At 35.7% G+C, this 23,433-nt stretch overlaps 1 protein-coding gene across 8 annotated transcripts in view; it reads left to right on the forward strand.

Annotated features, from left to right (window-relative positions):
• Positions 1 to 23,433, forward strand: part of USP25 (ubiquitin specific peptidase 25) — a 131,468-nt gene that overhangs the window by 58,642 nt on the left and 49,393 nt on the right. For all 8 annotated transcript variants that reach the window (XM_059164488.1, XM_059164490.1, XM_059164491.1 and 5 more), the window contains 5 exons: positions 4,516 to 4,653; positions 6,694 to 6,770; positions 13,243 to 13,316; positions 17,335 to 17,483; positions 23,194 to 23,321. In XM_059164488.1, coding sequence (XP_059020471.1) covers positions 4,516 to 4,653; positions 6,694 to 6,770; positions 13,243 to 13,316; positions 17,335 to 17,483; positions 23,194 to 23,321 — 566 coding nt within the window. The remainder of the gene's footprint in view (positions 1 to 4,515; positions 4,654 to 6,693; positions 6,771 to 13,242; positions 13,317 to 17,334; positions 17,484 to 23,193; positions 23,322 to 23,433) is intronic.

Below are 23,433 nucleotides of genomic sequence, written 5' to 3' on the forward strand. Positions count from 1 at the left end.
CAAAATATGTTAAATGTTGAGTAAGCAAAGATGCATAAGTTCATAATAGAGGTAATGTTCATATAAATAGCTAAAGCCTTATTACTCATAAGGTTATATTAATTAAAGTCAATTTAAGGGCAGATATTTTCAAATGAACAATATTTCCACACTTTCCACTACTTAGAGATAAGAAGTAAATGAACAGGGAATGTGTTTAGTTGAATACCAGTGAGCAAATACTTGAAGGAGTTTTGAATTTTATGAATAACAAAGGCATTTTGGAATTTTTTTTAAAGCTATGAATAAAGTAACAAGATTGGATTTCTAAGTTTCAGTAAATCTTTAAGGATTCAAAGCATACAAAGTATGTCTTCTGACCATGGTGTAATTAAGATGGAATTTTACAACAGAAAGATATTTAGAAAAACCCCTGATAGTAGGGAAATTAAGTAATACACCTTTAAATAACCCAGTAGGCAAAGAACAAATCAGGGAAATTTTAGAATGTTTTAAACAATAAAAATTAAAATATGATATACCAAAATTAGAGGGATGCAGTTAAGGCAGTGGTTAGTGGAAAATACACAAACTAAACACACTAGATAATAAGAATGGTTTCAAATTTGTGACATTTTTGCACATCAAGAAATTAGAAAAAAAAGCACACTAATATTTGAAAGTAGGAGAAAAAAAATAATAAAGAGCTAAGTCATTGAAATAGAAATGAGAAAGTAGAGAAAATTAATGGAACCAAAAGCTGCTTCTAAAGGTCAGTAAAATTAATGAATTTCTAGGAAGACTGAGCAAGAAAAAAGAGGGAAGAAACGAATTAGCAATATAAAAAAAAAGAAAGAGAAGGACATTACTACATATTCTCTAGAAAATTAAAGAGAATAGTGGAATATTATAAACATAATATCCTTATATTACATTAAAAAATTGAATTTTTAGTTAACCCCTCAGCAAAAAATTCAGCAGTGAAGTAGTTTACTGGTGAATTATAGAAATACTACCAATTCTCTATATGTTTTTCAAAAAACTTGAAGAAAAGATAAAACTTCCCAGTTCTTTCTGGGAGCCCAGCATTACCCTGAAACCAAAATAGAAGATGTTTCAAGGAAAGAAAACTAAGACCAATATTTCTCATGAATACAGAAGCAAAAAGTCGTAGCAGATTTTTAGCAAATTGAATCCTGAAATACCAATAAAGGATGCTACTTCATTGGCAACGGCTTTATTTAGAACTGCAAGATTGATTTACTGTTCAAAAATCAGTGTCATGGAGCGCCTGGGTGGCTCAGTGGGTTAAGCCGCTGCCTTCGACTCAGGTCATGATCCCAAGGTCCTGGGATCGAGTCCCGCATCGGGCTCTCTGCTTGGCAGGTAGCCTGCTTCCCTCTCTCTCTCTGCCTGCTTCTCTGTCTGCTTGTGGTCTCTGTCTGTCAAATAAACAAATAAAATCTTAAAAAAAAAATCAGTGTCATTCACCGTGTTAACAGAGTAGAGAAAAAAAACCAGATTATCATCTAAGTAGGGAAAGAACAAGAATTTGACAAAACTAATGTATCTTAAAATCTCAAAGAAACTAGAAATTGAAGAAACTTTTCTTATGCTGATAAATATTGTTTATGAAAAGTCTACAACTAGTATAACACCTAATGGTGAAAAATTGAATGCTTTGATCCAAAGATCAGGAACAAGCAAGGATATAATTCCAAACCACTGTTTGGAATTACAGTAACCTGGAGTCCTTTATATATATAAAATTCAGGGTACCTGTGTGGTTTAGTCATTAAGCATCTGCCTTCAGCTTAGGTCCTGATCCCAGGGTCCTGGTATTGAGTCCCACATTAGGCGCCCTTCTTGATGGGGAAGCCTGCTTCTCCCTCTCCCACTCCTCCTGCTTGTGTTCCCTCTCTGGCTTTGTCTCTCTCTGTCAAATAAATAAATAAAATCATGTGTGTGTGTGTGTGTATATATATGTATATACATATATATATTTCATATCCAGATATTATACAATGTGGACCTAGAATTCCCATTATGCTGTCAGTGGGAACATAAAATAGTATAACGCTTCTGTAAAAATAGTTTGGTTATGTCTTAAAGACATCTGCATACAACCTAGGCCCTCTCCAAGTTTTTATTTAAGAGAAATGAAAACATATATCCACACAAAGATTAAAGTAATATCCACAGCATCTGGAGTAGGTCACTTGATAAATAAGTGTAGGACAACCATATAGGGGGACACCACTGAGCAAAAAAAAAAACAGAACAAATCGTTCATGCACACAGTCATATGGAAGAACCTCAGAATAACTACTTCTATTTTAAGAAAACAGATTAAAATGAGTGTGTAGGATATGGTTTGATTTATATAACTTTCTAGAAAATATAAAGTGACCATGGTTGCTTTGGGATGATCAAGGAGGGGAATAAGGGTTGAAGAAACTTGCGGGGTGATGGGTAGTTACATTATCTTGACTGTGTTGATGCTTTTACAAATGTCTACATGTCTGAAGCTCATAAAATTGTGTATAATGTACAGTATATTGCACATCAGTTATACCTTGATAAGTCTTTTTAAAAAAAGACTGATCATGTGGTTGTATTTTCGTAATTTGTCCAAATTCGGGAGCTGCATTTAACATCAATTACAGTTTTCCTTTTGAAATTCAAAAATATTTTCTAGCCACGGAAATTGGCTGAGAGCCAAAATGTCTCATTGTCTTATATACATACTACTTTTTCAATATACTTCTCAGCAGAAATTCATTTATTTTTCAAAAGCCATATATTTCATCCTTGTTCCTTAGAAAGGAATGCCTTGAGAAACTGCACTGATGTAGCTGTGGTGATAAAAGAGAAATTGATCTCAGGAAATTTGAGATATTTCTGAGAATTATTTTTTGGATTAAAATTCTTTGTGTTTACACCTTTAAAACTCAGTATTTGTATAAGGCAATTGTGGGGGGAGTAGAAAGTACAACAGAAAAATCATAGGTTAGTTTTCTTTCATTTAGAACTTTTAAACTTCATCATTGATGATGGCATTTAAAAAAAAAAGATTTATTTATTTCAGAGAGAGGGTGAGTAAGGGGATGGAGGGCATGAGGGGCAGAGGGAGGGAGAGTATCTCAAGCCCACTGAACATGGGACCCTTCTCAGGGCTTGATCTCAGGACCCTAGAATCATGACTTGAGCCAAAACCAAGAGTCAGTCATTTAACTGACTGAGCCACCCAGGCACCCTGATGATAGAATTTATTATACTTAAATAATATCCATCTTTCCCATAAATTAGTATTTTCATTCAGACAATGCACTTTGTGGTTGCTGTAATGGTATATCGTTTTTGGGTCAAGTGACAAGTATTTGGAGTGAATTGTTTTATTCCTTTACACCTATTTTTTAGGACTCCTTTTTCTAATGCATATTCTGGGGGCAACTGTTTCTACATTGATTATATTATTTTGGACAGCAATTATACACATATACATATACACCCATACAGTTTTATGATGTTGAGAACACCAACCATATATACTCTTGGAAATGTTTTTCTAATATTTAAATAGACATACAAGCTTTATCTGTTAATATTGTTATTGCAAGAGCTAATTATAGTAAGAACTGCTTGTTTTTTACCATAAATTATTTCACTGAGGTATGTGAATTATATTTTTAAAAATTTTTAAAAAAATTTCTCTCTTGTTTTAAAATAAATTGTTCATGATTGATAATATTGGGTTGTTGGTTTTTCTAGAGGGTTTGGTGAGATCAGATGTTTGTAAGCATTGAATGCTTGCTTTGTGTAGCAGAAAGTTGTGGAAGAAATACAGAAGTTCTTGTGTTTGAGAAGTTTACAGTCTTATTGAGAAACAAAAGTTCAGATTTCAAAGGAAAGCTCGAAGGATGATACATTAGTTTAATATTAGTATCTACTCTAATTGCTTATTAGACTAATATTGTCTGATAATTCGGGTCATCCCACAAAAGTACCAGGTGGTGATTCATTGCTGAGTGGAAGGCATTCGTTTTAGTAGATGTGGAGTGTAAAGGAATCATTGACTTGGCAGGGTCTGGGAAAGCTTCATGGAGGAGGAGGGCTCTTTGTTTAAAATGGGCTTATTGAGGAAAAGTCCTTAAAACAGTGCCTGGCACCAAGTTAGCACTCATTGAATGTTGGCTGTTGTTATTACTGTCCACAGCAGCTGGGCTTTGCTGAATGGAAAGGATTATAATAAATAGACTTGAATGAGGAGAGGATATTCTTGGCTGGGTAATAACGCGATTAGCTATGAAAATGTGGCATTTGTGCTGAAATTGTGAGCTAAGCCTAATCCTCTGCTGTTTTCACCCCGGAGCCCTTTGAGTGTCCTGGGTCACAGCATTCGTCTTTAATTTTGATGTAGGGGTGCTGGACTCCTCCCTAATTGATATTAGTTACATTTTTGGTCTATTAAAATGAGTATCTGTTAACCAGTAAAGATTTTATTAATCTTCACTTAAGGTCTTTTTCCCCTAATAGGAGCATCGGAATTTGCCTTTTATGCGTGAGCTGCGGTATCTATTTGCACTTCTTGTTGGTACTAAAAGGAAATATGTTGATCCATCAAGAGCAGTTGAAATTCTTAAGGACGCTTTCAAATCAAATGAATCTCAGCAGGTAGCTTTTTTGTACTTACTTACTAACATTTGTGTTTTATTTAATCTGATCATTCCTTAAGCAGTTTTTTCAGAGACATATGAGAATTGAAGATGTTGTTATTCCTCTTTATTAAAAATAAGTTTTAGCCGTTTAAAACATTGTTTATTTGGAAGATTTACTTTAAAGTTAAGAAAAAAGTAACAGTGTTCTTGAAAAGTGTTAAGATAAATGAAACTAATTTATATTGTGATGGAAATTAATTAGTGTAAACATTGGATTAAATTAGGAATATTCACCAATGTTAGTTATAAATCTTCACGAATGTGTGATAAACCCAAGGCCAGGGTAGTATACATGCTTTTGGCATGCCTATTTTTGTTGGCATCAAGTAGTTTCCTTAATTACTGAGAACTCTGAACTGCATTAACTTTGTTACTGTTGCTTTTATTTTCCAATCTTTGTGTAGATCTCATGTTGAGATCCTTACCTTAATTGCATCTTCAAAGACTCATATTCTAAATAAGATTACAGTGTGAGGTCCCAGGTGGACATATATTTTGGCAGGCTACTATTTCACCCACTACAGTTGGTTTGGATATTTATAACTGGATTTTTGTGCTGAGCTTAGTTGTATTTAGCTATATGGCTTTGGAATAATTTCCTTAAGCTTCTTAGATCCAAGTTTCAACATTTAAAAAAAAAATTTTTTTTAAGCTTTTATTTATTTATTTGACAGAGTGAGAGAACACAAATGGGGAGCATTAGAGGGATAGGAAGAAGCAGTCTCCCTGCTGAGCAGGAAGCCTGATTCTGGGCTTGATCCCAGGACCCTGGATGATGACCTGAGAGGAAGGCAGATGATTAACTGCCCCAAGTTTCAACATTTTGCATTTTAAAGGTCAATGGATTGACCCAGCTGTTCTTTAGAAAACTTCTAGCTAGAAAAATATATGATAGTAGATTTGTTTAATACTTGGGGATTTTTAATAAATAAAGGCAGATTGCTTACACTGATTCATCTCTCTTTGATGAACCAGTCTTAGTAGGATTGGTTTATTTTTTTCTCCTTCGGGTGAACCTGTTTTCTGTGTTCTACCTCACATTATTGAAAGAATTATGGTAGTTGATGAATACAGCTGCCACTGCCTATTCCTGTTTTTCCATGTTAGGGGAACTAGCACTGAAAGAAGGGATGGCAAAGGGTGATGTAAGTGCTAGTTCTGAGTGGAGAGTTCATTTGAAGGTCGTGATATGGTGGACTCAGTAGTCAGGGAGTCAGTGATTAATTAAACGAAACCTTCCAGTTTAACATACCTTAGTAAAAGTGGATGTGGCTGAAAACGTTGTGTGTAAAAGTTGAATTAAGAAAATGAATTGCTGGGGCACCTGGGTGGCTCAGTTGGTTGGACGACTGCCTTCGGCTCAGGTCATGATCCTGGAGTCCCGGGATGGAGTCCCATATCTGGCTCCCAGCTCCATGGGGAGTCTGCTTCTCCCTCTGACTTTCACCTCGCTCATGTTCTTGCTCGCTGTCTCTCTCTTAAATAAATAAATAAAATCTTTAAAAAAAAAAAAAAAAAAGAAAATGAATTGCTGAAAAACACGTCTTTCTTCTAAGAAACCAGTAATAATCTTTAAATAATGAAGAACTCCTTGGTAATGTGGGTCCTTTATTTTATAAGATTTGTTAGAGAACTCTTTTGGGAGTAATAATTATTTTTAAAAATCTCATTTGTAAATTAGAATTTATATATTTGTGTATGTATATGAGATATTGTATATATTGTATATAACATACTAAATTTATGTTTATTTTCCTATAGTGAAACCTAATCACTATGATTATCGATGCGATGCTTATTTTTCTCAGATACTGATTTTATTCTCTGGTTAGGTTAAGAATATTTCTTGTATTTGATGTGAAGTATTTCATATGATATTTTCATGAGGAGTCACTAATTTATGTTTGAGGTGACTGGCTGTAAGTTTTATGTTGCAGTATTTAGAATTTTTATTAGTAGGCTGAAATATCAACAAGACTTTTTTTTCTTTCCACAGCAAGATGTGAGTGAGTTTACACACAAATTATTAGATTGGTTAGAAGATGCCTTCCAAATGAAAGCTGAAGAAGAGACGTAAGTTACCATGAAATTTAGTGATGGGGTTTTAGGAGATTGATAAATAACACTCATTTTTTTTTTCCTTTTATGTCTGTGTTTATGTCTATCAGTGTCTATGGAGAAACAGAAAACCGAGAGATGTTTGGGAACCCAGATGTTACCTGTATTGACAAGTTGAAGTTTGTGGACTAAATGCTGCGTAGCTTTAGAGTTCTATTGTAAGATTAGAATCTTGCCAGAAAGCTCTAAAGAGCAACCCCTAAAAGGGCTAATCCCATATGCCCAGTTCTTTTCCTTGGATTCAGTAGTCTCTTTTTCATGAAGAAGAATGAGTTAGCAGTAGGGCAGGATACCAGGAATGTTCCTTCTGATGAAGTCCTTTCAGGTGGAATCACAATGACAAGGATAATGAAGTTCCTCCTTAACATTTCCTAGCTTTTTATTTTCTGTCCATCAGGTTGTACCACTAAGACTTTGGTTATTCAAAAGAAATCTATACACTTTGGGGATGGTCCTACTCCCATTCCTATGAGGCCACTCTCCTAAGGCCAGCCACTGATTCCTTTGTGTATCTTTATGTAACATTGGTAGATCATTTAGGATTTGCCATTATAGACGCTTTGGTCCAACAAGATGCAGGTAAAAGATGCAGGTAAAAGACCTAGAAGGTCTTCCTTCTACCTAGAAGACAGATGGAAATCCAAGGCTGAAAATTCTCTCCCTTCCCTTTTTTCTTATTTTTAAATTATGGCTAGCTTTACTGTTCAGGAAAAACTTTATAAAAAGTCTGCAATGAGACTAAAGTAAAAAATAATCTACTTATACAGTGTTGATCAGTAAAAGATACCCTCAAATATTAATATAGATATAGATTTCTTCCTTTCATTTTTCATTTTCAGGGGGGAAGTAAGTTCCCATATTTTATTCCCTTACTGTTTTTGTTTGTTTGTTTGTTTTGTTTTGTTTTGTTTTTTTCTGAAGAGAGAGGGACAGCAGAGGAGGGACAGAGGGAGGGAGAGAATCTTAAGCAGACTCCATGCTCAGTGCCAAAGGTCTGATTTTTGGGGGGCACTGGGTGGCTTAGTCGGTTAAGTGTCTCTGACTCTGGATTTCAGCTCAGGTCATGATCTCACGTTTCTGAGATCCAGCCCCTTGTTAGCTCTTTGCTTTGTACTCGCCAGTGCACACACTCTCTCTCTCTCAAATAAACAAAATTAAAAAAAAAAAAAATCAGACATTTAACCAACTGAACTTCTCAGGGCCCCTTCCCTTGATCTTTTAAGGTAAAGCCCAAAGAAATTTTATATTTGAAAATCAGGGTTTTTTTTTAACCTCTGTGGGTGCAGTCTAATATAAAATAAAAGTCACTTGTGAGTTTCTGAGTTGGTTCAGTCTCCGCTACAGGCACGTTATTTCTGTGCCTGCAGAGCTGGAGTTCTGGAGCCGGTTCTCTCACGTGGCTGTGTATAGTGCCTTCAGTCCTTTGGATGCTTGGTTTCATGTGCTTGAATTCTAGATTTCAGAGGGTTATTAGGACCCATGTGGGTAACACTGAATGGTTTCTTACCTTTGAAACTTTAGAACTAAAGCAAAACTTCAATCCTTTAGCTCTCAGTCCAACTATATAATACTCCTGGAACTTTGTGCAGTCCAGACTCAAGTTGTTGCCAAAGTCTGTAGCAGAAATTTTAGGATATGTTGTACACAGCAAATCACTGGTTTTCATTCTGCCTGGATGCCTGCCATTGAGGGCCCATTGCTTGCCAACCATTATACGTGAACTTAAATTAAGTTGGGAAAAATCTCTGAAGAGATTAATTATGGTGCTAAATCTACAGTGTTTGAGGGAAGAAGTTCTATTTTGGTAAATTTTGCCTTAAGAGGAGGCCATTTGAAAGCTGTTTACTTCTTGGCATGTTTAGAAGTTTATGATGCTGACGGCTCTGGTCCTCAGCTTCTCTCTTGTCCACCGAAAGTTTCAGTTCCATTTTCCTTAATAGCTTCTTCAGTTTGTGGCTCTGAGTGCTGCACTGAGTGACTAGACTTTTGTGCCTGTTGGCACAACCTTTTGTGGTTATGCCTGTTGCCTTTTGCTGTGGAATTGCTTAGGCCTGGGAGACTCGCCTCTTAGGTTAGTTTCTTGCTTCTCTCAACGTGAGCTTCTTTCTTCATGTTACTTTCATCTGGAAAATCTCCCCCATCAGATTCTGGCATGAATCTGCTGTTGCTGCTTATGAAAGCTGAGTCCCGGCATCCAGCTTTTGCATGTTCTAGGCCTGAAGTGTATTTCCTCCTGCTGCACTTTTTCCTGGGTGGGATATGCCTCTAAATTCACACACATCTGTATTTTTTTATTCGTTTTGGAAGGTTTGGCTGAATTTTTAAGTTTAACCTGCTTCTTAGCCTCTATCTCATGCAGAGCCAGCCCTGTTTGATGGACGCATGTCTTTTCTTCTTGTCCTTGGGGTTTGTTTTCTGGCCTTTCCACTTGTTTTTCTCTAACTGCTGTCTCCTCTGATACTGTCTTGATAGGTTGCTTATGATGAGAACTAGTGATTCACTAATGAGAGTTGTCCACCCTGGTTCCTCTCTAGTACAGCTCATATCCCTTGTGTCTTTCCTTCGAGTTCTCATACCAAAAATCTGTTGCCTGAGTTTCCTCAGAGTGTGAATAATATCTGTATCCTCATCTGTGGTAATGTCAGTAATTCTGTGCATGTTTTACTGAAATCCCTAATTCATCCTCTCAAATCTATCCAGATTTTCTATAAGTACTTCATTTAGTTGATCCTGTCTTCAATACATGACTCCCAATTGCTTTTTATCTGTAGCCTCAGTAGAGTGCCTAAATCATTTTATTCTGATTTTGGAGATCTTACTTATTTATATAAATAATATAATATATTATACATAATATATTATTATTTACATACTTGTTAATTTTGGGGGGGTTCTGGTTACCTCTTTTGATACAGTAAATAACAAATTATCTCCCTTTTTTTCTCACACTGTTTTAAAAGAAGCTAGAACTTTTCCATTCCAGTTTATCTGGAATCTTAAATTATTTGAAATATGTTCTCCTTGTTCATTTCCCTATCATTTTCTGTCTGATCTTTACTGTTTGTGGAGCTAAACTGTCTTTGAATCTCTGTGCTCTCCTCATTTAGAACAGAGCTTTCCAATTTGTATGCCATGGATAGCCAGATTATGGATCGTGGCAATGTTGATCCTATTTCTGTGATCATGAGAAAGTGTATCTTTTTATCTCAAAATTCTCTGCATATTATATATATATATATACCAATGGTATTAAAAATACTGGGAAGCTCTGTCCCAGAGCACTGTCGTCTGCTCTATCAACTGCCTTAGACCTTTGTATTCCTTCGGTGCCAGCCTAATTCCCAAGGGCTAAAGTTGTCCCTGATAAAATTTCTCTGTAGTGATTTCTTTCGGCCTTTGATATTCGTGTCAATTTATCTTTACTACTGCTTTCATGTAAGTGGTGGGTCTCTCATTTCTTCCTTTTTAAAAAATTTTATTTATTTGTCAGAGAGAGAGAGCGAGCGAGTGTGTGAGAGCACAAGCAGGCAGAGTGGCAAGCAGAGGCAGAGATAGAAGCAAACTCCCCACTGAGCAAGGAACCTGATGCAGGATTTTTTTTTTTTCTTTTTTAATTTTTAAAAATATTTTGTTTATTTATTTGACAGAGAGAGAGAGAGAGACAGCAAGAGAGGGAATACAAGCAGAGAGAGTGGGAGAGGGAGAAGCAGGTTCTGATGCAGGGCTCAATCCTGGGACCCTGGAATGATGACCTGAGCTGAAGGCAAATGCTTAATTACTGAGCCACCCAGGCACCCCTCTTTTTCTTTTTCTACATAAAAATAGGAGGCTATGGAAAGGAGATTCCCACTAATATTTATATATAAAGATTCATAGAATTTTATATCCAGGGAGACAGTCTTTGGATCATTACTCTCACACATACCAATATCAAGTCCTTTTTATTCTCACAGTATAAGATATAGGAGGTATGAAATAAATTTTTCCCAGAGAGTTAAAATGCCCAAAGATGAAGTATATATAGTGGGAGAGGAAGCATTTATTTTGGAATCAGATTTAAGTTCACTTTACCCCTTGATTTCTTACCAAATGTGTGGATTTGGGCAAGTGACTTAACGTGCTCGATAACTTTACTATCAGTAAAATAGAAGTAGTGGGACTGCTAGCTGTCAGAGTGGTCTAGATAGTTAAGTGGCAACGACCCCTGTGTTTTGCAGGCTTATATCCTACTGTTCGAGGATGGGTCCAGTGCATGTGAACAAGGGGCTCTCCTCATTCTTTCAGTCAGGGCCCTCAGCTCGCAGACGTCCCCCCTTGTCACCCCTTCTGGGGTTTCCATGGCAACAAAAGTTCACTGGCTCTCAGAGTTCTTACCACATAGTACTTCTGCTCCTATTTTGTTGGGCACAGCAAGTCATGTGGTCTGCCTAACTTCAAAGTGAGTGGGAACACCATACACCCATTAAGATGGCTACTATCAAAAAGCCCCAGGAAATTGCAGGTGTTGGCAAGGTTATGAAGAAATTGCAACCCTTGTGCACTGTCAGTGGGAATGTGAAATGGTGCAGCTGTTATGGGAAACATCATGGTGGCTTCTCAAAGGATTAAAAATAGAATTGCTCTTTAAGGGAGGGAATCCTTTCACAATGTGTATCAAATCATCACATTGTTACTTTAAACTAAAGCGAGAAAAAGATTAACCATATGACCCAGCAATTCTACTGCTGGGTATATATTAAGAACTGATAGCAGGGTCTTGAAGAGGTATTCGTACGCCTGTGTTCCCTAGCAGCATTACTCACAATAGCCAAAGTGTGGAAACCACCCAGCGTCCGTGTATGAACAGATAAACAAAATGTGGCATACGTGCAGTGCAGCATCCTTAAAAAAGGAGATTCTGACACATGCTACAACATGGATGCCAAGTGAAATAAGTCAGTCACAAAAACACAAACACTGTATGGCACTTACATGATGTGTCAGGAGTTGTAAAACCCAAAGTAACAGTGAGTAAGAATGGTGCTCGCCAGGGCCCCAGGGGGAGGGAGAAATATGGAGTTGTTCTGTGAGTGTAGGGCTTCACTTTTGCAAGATGAGAAGACTTCTGGAGATTGGTTGCATAGCAGTATGAATATACTTAACACTACCCACCAAACACTTAAAAATGGGTAGATGGTAAATTTTGTGTCATATGTATCTTAGCACAATTCAGATTTTAAAAATTTAAATAAAACTTGAGTGGGAAAGTATGTCTTGAACACATACCGAGAAGTAGAGGGCCAGAAATCTTTCTGAGAATCACTAACAACTACCATCCTACCTCAGAGCATTGTTTGAGTGAAATACTTCCCACCAGTTGTTTAAAGGAGTAAATGATGATGCATGTAATACATTTAAAAAGAGACCATGTCTTTACCATTTTTTTTGTTAGCAAATCAGTTTTATTGGCTCAAACACAAAATTCACGAGTAAGTTGTGGATACCACACACTTTTATGTAGTAGTACCAACATAAACTGTTTTCAGACCACAGAGAGCAAAACATAAAAAAAAGGTTAAAAGATTAACTTCTGCTTGCTTCAAGGGAGAAAGAAAAAAAAATGTGTATGTTAAAGAATTTGGAAAATTCACTAATGGCTAATTGTTCCTGTAGCATGAAGGATGGAGTAGCTCCTGAGCTGCTTTGGGTCAAAGCTGGTGTTTTGTTCCTTCATTGGTGAAAATTGTTATTTTTGAATGGTCTTTTATTTAATTAATTAACTAATTAATTAATTAATTAATAGATACTTTATTTATTTGACAGAGATCACAAGCAGGCAGAGAGGCAGGCAGAGAAAGAGGGGGAAGCAGGCTCCCCGCTGAGCAGAGCGCCCGATGTGGGGCTTAATCCCAGGACCCTGAGATCATGAGTTGAGCTGAAGGCAGAGGCTTAACCAGGTGCTCCCACTCTTCTATTTAAATGTGGGAAATGATATATTAAAGATTTACAGAAATTTACTCTAAGAGTAGCTATTTTTTTTCTTCCCAGCAAGTCCAAGTAAGCATGTATTGTACAAGACTAAAAGTGTGAGGTTGAAATGAATAATGATAATAGAAAGGTCAGGCACTCCATGAACACAGACTGTGTCAGGTCCTCTTGTAATGTCCCATGCAGCAACTCATTTCAACCCTTACAACAGCTCTTTGAATTCAGTTGCTATTATTATCCTCAGTTGATTGGTGAAGAAATGGAGGAATCCATGTAATAAGTGCCTTGACCAAGGTAATGTCAGCAGGTAGCAGCGCTGTGTGAGTGACAGCCACACAAATGTTACCATCTTGGCATGTATTATTGTTCCTTGAGTGTTTTCTCTATTACTTACAGGTCCAAAAATTATAACCACATTTTTTATTTTTTATTTATTTATTTATTTTTAACCATGCTTTAGGGATGAAGAAAAGCCAAAGAACCCCATGGTAGAGTTGTTCTATGGAAGATTCCTTGCTGTGGGAGTACTTGAAGGTAGGGTCACACATGTTTACTCTTTATTACATTTGAAGGGATACTATGTATTAACTTTTGTCTTGATAGTGACTTGTTGAATGGTTTTTAATTTTAATTTGATTTGTTGTGTCTAGTAGTTTCTGTTGCATTGCTACTAATCATTTATAAGAAAAGATTGAATTGAGTGAATGAAAAGGAAGGTACAGGGTACATTATCACATGCTAATTGATACTTTTATCCTGATATTCTTTCCCTGGGAAAGCTTCTGTGATTCTGTGTATTGCTGGGGTATAAGGGATTAAGGGGGCTTTTGAAAGTAATACTGGAGTTGAATACTGGTTTTGGTATGATGGTTACTGTTTTTGAGGGTTTCTATTCTTTGAATGTTGAAAGTTGCATTTAACAATTTAGCAATTTAGTACAGTCAAGGTATTACACTTTTCAAGTGATTATGAAATTCTTTAGGCTCTAGTTTTCAGGAAAGAATCACACTCTTATCTTTTAAAAAATCATTAAAGGGTGATATTCCTCTACCTTTCTTAAATGCCTATTACTTAAAATCTGGGTCTGTTATTCTTTATTATATATATATATATAAATATATATATATATATATATATATATATATATAGTTATTCTTTTGTTTTCCTGGTAAGGGAAGGGAACTGACTCATTAGGTATATTTCAAATAATAATAATTACTAAATCTCAAAGCATGAAGTTTTGAAAAAATTTGAAACATTTGAAAAAGTTTCTAAATTTTCCAAATGGCCCAGTACATCAACTGTTAGGAAGTTAACCCAAATCACCTGAAGTATAAAATTTGAAAAATTGGTTTTCCTTCAGAATTTTAAGTAATGGATTCTTACGAAGTTTTGTTTGAATACAATTTTACAGTTTGGGATTCAGAAAAAGGCAGATAATAATTCTGGATTTAGTCAGGCATTGAGAACATTACACTGAAGTGTTTGTACATTTTTGTTTCTGTTTTTGTTTTTGTTTTGGCTCAGATGATAAATACTCATTATATATTTAGTGGAATATTTTACATAGGACTATTACTTTCCAGTTTGGGATGTGTATACTGTCATACTGATTTTTACTTGAAGTAATATGTTTGAAGCAATAGAGTAGCTATGATCAGGTGGTGACTGTGAACTATTTATATCCTTTCTACTTCTTGTGTTACCTTGATTCTTAAAAGTGATTTATTGAGATAATTGTCAATCAGTGTTGAAGTCCTTGTACTGGTTGTTTCAAACTACTGTGCACATAAGTGGTTTTAATACATTTCCAGGTGAACTACATATTTGCTTCAGTAAAAATGATTTGCTTTTGAGCCCTTTCTTAATCACCCTTACATATAGCTTCCTAATGCTTTCTTTTAGACCAGCAGCTCTAAGTTGGAGTTTGTTTACTAAAGTGCTCTCCTTGCAAAAGTTTCTCAACTTCTCCAGAACATTTAGACCATTGGCCCCTTCATTTTGTTCCTCTTGGCCTTTTTTTACTTCTTCCTTCTTTGCCCATTATGGTCTTTCTTATAAACATCTAACACTGTCCTTCCCCCATTCCCTCTGTGGCTATTCTCTGGCCCTCTCTGAGCTACTTATCATATCTCTGTGTGTACTGAGTACCTGAATATTACTGGGAAAAATCACTTAAATGGGCTGCCCATAAATGGATGATGGATTTGTAGTAGACAACTAAGCTTCACTGGTCTGAATCCTGTAACACTACTGGTACGCATACTTGTTTTGTTAGATCACTGTCTTTTATCTCATTTTCTGCAATAATGATTTTTATCTTTTCTACTTCTAATCTAACTTCTCTGGTTCCTCATTCTCTGAGAAAGACCTTCCCTCAGATTTTATGGGTTTACGGCAAAGTTAATGAAATCTAGTCATAGGTCCTGTCTGAGGTCCTGAATCTAACTTTCTGTTTGTAATTTTGTGTCATAGTACATATGATAAAATAGCTTTCTCAGATATGTGAGCTTCAGCCTCCACAACCTCGATCCATTCCTATCTCTACCACATCCTTTTTATTTTGTCCCTCCAGATAATAAAGAATTATTCAGTCTTATATCAGGTTGTTTATATGTGCTCAGAATCTCATCCCCATATGCTTTCACTCAGACCTGACTCCCTTCCATTAGCTTGCTTTTTTCTTGTATCTTCAGCTTCTCCTGTATTGTCTCCCTCATCAGTATTTAGGCATGGTCTGGAAATTCACATCTTAAACAAAAAAGAAGTCCCTTCACATAGTAGTTTTCAGTTAATCTTACTCAGTTAAGCCCCTTTCAAGAGAGGCATTTGTTTTTATCTGCTAAATCTCGATTTATTCAACCCATTCACTTTTGCTCGTGGCTCCAGACTTCTTCCAGAAGGGATCTTCCTAAGGTTATCAGTTCCCAGCATGTGTTCAGATCTGCCAGCTCCCACTCAGTTCTTATTCTGAACTTCTATCAACTGTTCATGCTATTTACTCTCTCTTCCTTTTCCTCTTTCCTGTATTCTGTCCTTGAAAACATTTCTCTGACTTCTGTGGCACTGCATTCTCTTGGTTTTTTTCCTGCTTCTGTCGGTACTTCTTGGAAGTTGTAGTTAAAGCCTCTTCTTTTACCTAAAGGTAGGAGATCCTTGGGACTTTGCTCACACCCCCTTTTCCTGCCTGCAAGTTCCCTTGGCAGTCTCATTCACTCCCTTGATGAACTGATGTCAGTAGCGAGAGAGTCTCTCATTTGTAGCTTTAGACCAGAAGATTAATTTTAGTTATAGACTCATATCCAACTCTCTTCTTAACCTGAAATCCCTTGGGCTATTCTAAAATATTGATTGCCACTACTACCTTAAAACGAGAGGAAAAAAAAATCTCTCTGCTCTTTTTTTAGTTGCGTCCCTTTCAAGTCAGTTGTTTCTGACAGAAACCCAGTGTCCTTCTTGGTACCTTCCTTACTCTTGTGCCTCCCATCCTGCCAGTGAGCCAGCGACCAGCCAGTCACATTTACTCCTCCCTGAGTCTTTGTATAAATGTCTGTGTCATTTCATCTGCTTTTGTGCACTTCTACTATTAACACTGTATTCCACACTGCCTTCATTTCTGGATGGATTCTATAATAGTATCCTATCACCAACTTAACACAGAAGCCATAAGGATGTTTCAAAGACGTAAATCTGATCCTTTTAGTCCCAGGTTTAACTATTCACTAACTTTCTGTTATACTCAGAATATACTGAGGAAAAAAAATTCTTAACAAAGGCTTATAAGACTTTGTAGATTTTGACCCTCTACCTAATTCTTCATTGTCATCTCCCCATTGCTTCCCGAAGTTATAATGTTCCCTTAATTCTTCAAACAGACCAAGTTCTTTGCATCCTTAAAGTCTTAGTGTGCATTGTTCCTTGGCCACGAATTCTCCACAGCACCTGGCAGTCTGGCCTGGCTTACTCCCACCCACTTGTTCAAGTCTCAGTGTTCATGTCAGTTTGCTCTGAAAGTCTTCCCTGTTCTATTCTCTGGCCCTAAAGACTAGGTTAGTTCTTTTCATACCCTCTCACAGCACTGTGTCACCACACATTTTATGACACTTACAAGGATAAATGATGTTCTGTTCATAATTCTTTATACAGTTAATGTACAAATAATGTAATGCCTTTCTTCCAAAAGAGGCTGAGACTTTCTCCTGCTCAGAGGCCATATGTATCTCTTTTGTTCACTGCTGTACATATTCTCAATGTTTAGCATAGTGTCTTGTCCTTAGGAAGTATTTTTTGAAAGAATGTATGTGTGAGTATGTGTATATACACACATATACATACACACAGACATGTACATGTGATTACTTACATATATACTGGTGTGTAATTAATATCTCTGGCTGGATGTGCTTGTATAAACTAAGAAGGAAATGACAGTGACTTACCCTATGGAATGTAGAATGATGGTTTTCAGGTTCAGGAGTAATTCATGTACATGTTGATTTTTAGTGGTTAAAAGGCCATGTTAAGTAATGATTAACTTTCCCTTCTCCTATAGGTAAAAAATTTGAAAATACTGAAATGTTTGGTCAGTACCCGCTTCAGGTCAATGGATTCAAAGATCTACATGAGTGCTTAGAAGCTGCTATGATTGAAGGAGAAATTGAGTCCTTACATTCAGAGAATTCAGGAAAATCAGGCCAAGAGGTGAGTTTAGCATCTTCATGATTCCTCTCTCCCCAGGTCTTTCTTACAGTGCGATAAAGCACAATTGAGGGCCCTAATTATATAGCTGCCTCACAACTGAGAGAATACTCAGATTATGTGTTTGGATTTAATTATGGTAGTTTGGACATTTGGGAAAGGGCACAAAAAAGTCTGTAATCTATTTTAAATTCTCACTTAACAATTAGATTAAAATGTTCTGCTAAAATCATCTTTTAGGACATTGTTGTGTCTGTTTAGACTTTTTAGGGAAGGTACCAGTCACTGTAGCATGCTGGTCCTGAAAGGAAAGAAGGAGAACACTGAGATTAGGGTAGAATTTTATACAGACACATGTTGTTATATCAAATAGTGTTGAAATTTGTCTAGATTCCTTTTTTGGGGAAAATTGCTGTGTAAGTGTATGCAGGGCAGATGGAAGAACTTGCTTTCTTAAGAAAGGTAAAATTTAAAGAACATAAACCTGTTTGTTTCCACTGGTCTCTGTCTTGCCACCCATCAGCTGCACCCGTGTATCCGTCCTCCTGTACGTATACTCATCTTTATGTTTTATCATAGTGGAAGGCGAAGGACAGATCATTTGCTCCAAAATCACTTCTCACTAAGCAGTTGCTAATAGTTGTCAACTTGTAAACTCCGTGCGTGGGGTAGGGATCCTCATCTTTGTTATATCTCTAGTGGACAGTACGGTGACTGCAAATAAAATTATACACTACGTACTTATTGACTGAGTGAAGAAAATGTCTCAGTGTTATCAGAAAAGTTTCTGAGGACTTTATCCCCAAATGGGTGCTTAATAAATATTAAGTTATCATATCTCTGTGTTTTTCTAAACAGGGATTTAAGTTCTTGTGTCTTTGAAAATAAATTGCTTTTATCTGAATATGGGCTTTTTAAAAAAGGTGTAATTAATTCTTTCCTCTTTAACTTCATCCTCATTTCCTTCTCTTATACACCCAAACAAAAAAAGAAATAACATTTACTATTTTCTGTCTTTTTTTTCTCTCTCTCCCTCTTTTTTTTTTTTTTTTTTTCAGATTAGGAGAGGGAGGAACGAGAGAGAAGATACTTGAGATAGTTTTTCTCTCTCCATGATAGATCATCTATATCTGTGATTCTCAGCAGATGCCTAGGCTCTACTTCAGAGTTGTCAAATGTGAATCCAGGGTAGGAATGTGGTGGGCCCAAGTGCTCCATCAGTGATTCCCAACTAGACCTCCAATTAAGAACATTTAAATTAAATTATTTATTTTATTGATTGGTCTCTAAAGATTGGGACTCTCTCAGGATCCCATAATTAAACAAGAAAGCAGACTCCCTGCCTAAAGTGTGTTCTGTTTTCTATTAAATATATCGGATGATGGGTTTGGACAGGAGAAGGAGGGATGACATTCCTCTTATACTATCAGAGTAGCTTATAAATGAAATACACATTGCTTTATTGGTAAATAATTTAGTAATTAATTGCTAAATAATCTTTCTTATGTATTCCCAGCTTTTAAAAATGTTTTTCTGACATTGAATCTGGATTTCATTATTTATTTTAAAGGAAAAAAAAAAACCTGGTTTGTCCTCCATCTCTGGCTTCATCCTCTGAATGCTCTATACTGTGTATATATTTTCTGCCTAGGTTTTTACATCCAACCAACAGATACAGTGATTTGTCTCCTTCTCTGAATTCAACAGTTTGTAAGCAGTCTTAATAAGAGCAGACTCAGTTACCTGTTATTACCAGTTGCCTAGATTTGTAGGACACAGTAGTTTCAGTCATAATTCAGCCTGGTTTAAGAGAGTATCACTGGCTAAAGTAGACTATCTTGATAGTTTTTAATAGTGTCCTTAAATTATCATCGTTCATTATGTCCTTCAGAATAACTTTCCTGTTTCTTCTTAAGTATCTGTGAACACCAATAAGTAACATTTAAGCCTTATTTGTAAATGAACATTGTCCCTGATGATAACACCTTTTATCTCTTATACTATTATTTAGTAAATGTTACTGAATTTACTTTGATACAGGAAACATCTCTTTTGTTGAAATAGCTCTAGTTAAGTAATTTAGGAAGACCTCTAGTCTCCTGAATCACTCATGTTAAGATATCCAGTGGCTGGGGCGCCTGGGTGGCTCAGTGGGTTAAAGCCTCTCCCTTTGGCTCAGGTCATGATCCCAGGATCCTGGGATCGAGCCCCACATTGGGCTCTCTGTTCAACAGGGAGCCTGCTTCCCCCCAAACCTCTGCCTACTTGTGATCTCTCTCTCTCTGTCAAATAAATAAATAAAATCTTAAAAAAAAAATATCTAGTGGCTTTTAAGAGTTTAAATTTCTGGAATGCCATACCAAGAGAAAAGTGAATAAATAAAAAATAATTATATGTAAGATAACTACTTATAAAATATTTTTCTAAATCACAAATTTTAACTAAATGGTTTGCAATTTATAGATGGATCAAACTATCTAGGAAACCTAGAGTTGGTTTTTGTTTATTTGTTTGTTTTTTTGGTTGCCTATTGGAGCAAAAAAAAATTCAGGTAGTAAACACTTCCTTCCAGTGTGAGTATTCACTATAATAATGTGATCTTTAGACTACTGCTCTGCACATGTATTTGTATTTGATCACACTGTCCTGTGACTTGCAGTTTTCACTCACCTGTATATCATGAGTATCCTTCCACATCAATATATATGACTTTATACCATTTTTTTAAAAACCTGCGTAGGATCACATAACGTGTATTTCTAAAATTAAATTTATTTAATTCTTCTGTGAGACTGTAGTTGGACAAAGAATTATTTCAAGGAATGTCTTTCTATAAATACCTTTGACAGCTTAGGAATGAAGGGTAGTCTGAAGTGGAATTTTTCGGTCACCAGGAATACTTATTTAAAAATATAAGTGCTGGGACGCCTGGGTGGCTCAGTTGGTTAAGCAGCTGCCTTCGGCTCAGGTCATGATCCCAGCGTCCTGGGATCGAGTCCCACATCGGGCTCCTTGCTCCGCAGGGAGCCTGCTTCTCCCTCTGACTCTGCCTTCCACTCTGTCTGCCTGTGCTCGCTCTCACTCTCTCTCTCTTACAAATAAATAAATAAAATCTTAAAAAAAAAAAAAAAAAAGTGCTGCCGATTTTCTCTTCACAGAGTTGAACTGAGTTATAGTCAAAGTGCTAAAAGAAACTTTGCAGGACTTTAAAAATTAAATTAGAGGAACAGTACCTACATGTACCTTATTAGATATATGTAGATGTTATATGGGAAATAATATCTTTTAGAGTGGAAGGACAAATGGGTAAACCCAATTAAATGACTGAAACTAATTTTCAAGTTGGGATAGGAACTGTTTGCTTCTTGTGCTTGATTGATATCCTGGTTTTGTTTGGTGTTCTGTGGGAATTTGAAATGGTAGGTCTCATCTTTCAGTCCCCTGCTTCCTAAATTCATGTAATCTCACAAAAGCAAGGTTTATTTAAAACATATTAATAAAAAATCAGCTATTATAGTTCATAAAGATGACTTATTCTCTCTCGAAAATATTTTTGCTAAATTAGATTTTTAATCATAATAAGTTCAAGAGCACTTTTGTTGCCCATGTAATGTTTTTATTCACTAACTGCCCTAATTTATTACTCCTGTAAATTCATTATACAATATAATAGGATAATAAGTAATAATAAAATGTTTAGAGACATGGAAAGTATAAGCATTATTTTTACCTTTAATGACCTGTGGCATGACATACCATGCTGTGAGTATGGTTTAATATATGGCAATTAAGCAAATACAGTTTTTTATCGAATGGAAAATAATATTTTGAAAGAAAAATCTCATTGTTTTATATTGAAAATTCTAGTTATATACTGCTGTACTTATAATCCTAAAATCACAGAGGTAGACAAACCCATAATATTTTCTAAGATGAATTAAAGGAATAGCCAGCTATCTCTTCCTATCCCCATCAGATTTAGAATAAGAAAGTTGAAATCCTTCCACTCCTGTAGCAAAAAACTGTCACTGCTGTTAAAGGAAATACATTCCCAACAGAGACATATTATATAACTTTTATGAACATTCTTTCTTAAGGTATGGAAGTTATTTCCTGGACTTCTCACGGTCTACTGAGAAGCATACCCCCAATTTGGGTGATTTTATTTCTATTGACCATGGTAGGTTTTTGTGAATTAAAAATATGTAACTATTTTATTTTAATGGTGACAGTCGAAATACTGCAATGAAATATGAAAGTGACAGTTCTTGAAACCTACTTACTTTAGTATCATAAAGTGGAGTAGAGAATATTATCCTAAGAAAAATTTTCTTTGTGATATGTATGGGGTATATTCTAATTCTTAGTAGTAATTATTTATGTGTATTAGAATTAAGCAAATTCTTGACAGTGCCAGGTGAGAATAAAATAAATAAGCAGACTTAGCTCAAGAAATTTCAAAACTTAAGAGATTCTTCTGGTACTAGATCTTTTTGTAACTGTCTCTAGTCAGCTTCAGTTTTATTGTTGTATAAAACACATTTCTTAAACTTCAGTGTTTGGTTAAACATACACCAAGTCTAACTCGAGATTTCAATTCATGTAAGCTTTAGCATTCTGGGAGGGAGAAATAGTTTTGAATAACCATTTTTATTTATTTAGAGAAAAGTAACAACTTTCAAGATCGTAGTCAAATGCAGTTTGCCAAGTGTGTTCTATTACTGCTTTTTTGGGATGTTTGAATTTAAATTAGTTGATATTTATGTGGTTGCCTTTTGTGGCACTTGCAAATATCACACATAGTTTTAATGTATGGCAATTACTTTTTACAGTGGTTTTTAATAAGCATTTAAAAATATTTATTACATTATTTTTACTTCTGCATTTGATGATTCATGAGTTTTTGTTCATTTCTCTTTAAAATATGTTTATGTAAAACCAGAATCTTTTTTATGAAAATAATTCTCTTTTGTAGTTTTGTTACACTTCATGCTTAACTGAACAATTGCCAAAGTTTGTGGAGGAACTGGCTTACAGTGATGAGGCATTCAGTTCTTTAAAGACTGGTCATTTAAAAAGATTTTAAATATAATTATCATTAGTATAAACTCCGTATTAGTAAGAGATCTTTTTCTTAAATTAGTCAGAATTCCAGTAGGAAAATTAAAATTAAAACAAGGGAATATCTGTTTCTAGTTTTTAGTAAGGATTGTGATCATTTATGCTATAAAAATGTGTGTGTGTGTGTGTGTGTGTGTGTATGTGTGTGTGTACTATATCTACAAGTTTCTTTGTCAAGGCTTTTGAAGTGTGGTTGGTTAATAAGTATACGTACCATTCTTTGTAGTACTAGTGACATAGCATTGAAGAAGCCAGAAAATTTGAGCCGCTAAGCCATAATTTTAATTAATGTCTGTTACTTTATGTTAGAAATTTTAATGGAAATAATTATTGTGGAAGAAGGAGAGTTGTTAGAAAATTTTTTTCTTTCCTAATTAGGAAAGAAAAAGCCCCATCCTTGGAATTTCCAAGAGGTGTGGAAAACTTTGGGGGAGGAAGTTGGGCTTTAGTTGAATTGCATACCTGGTCATGTGTTTGTGGTGTCAGCACTGTGATGATATATATAAAAATACCACTGCCTCACCCTGCGCCTAACACTGCAATGGAGAAGACAACAGGTGACATTAAGTTTTTTTGTTGTTGTTTCTTTCAGCATTGGTTCACCAAATTGCCACCTGTGTTAACATTTGAATTGTCAAGATTTGAATTCAATCAGGCATTGGGAAGACCAGAAAAAATCCACAACAAATTAGAATTTCCTCAGGTGTTGTATCTGGACAGGTATGGTTTGGTATACAGCATGACTTAGTTTTGAGACTAAGTAACTTAGTGAAGAATTATTACTGTTAGAGAAAAAAATTTGCTTAATTTCTTTAGAATTAATCTTTAATTC

This window comes from Mustela lutreola, chromosome 2, assembly GCF_030435805.1.
Source record: "Mustela lutreola isolate mMusLut2 chromosome 2, mMusLut2.pri, whole genome shotgun sequence".
In the NCBI taxonomy this organism is placed as follows: Eukaryota; Metazoa; Chordata; class Mammalia; order Carnivora; family Mustelidae; genus Mustela; species Mustela lutreola.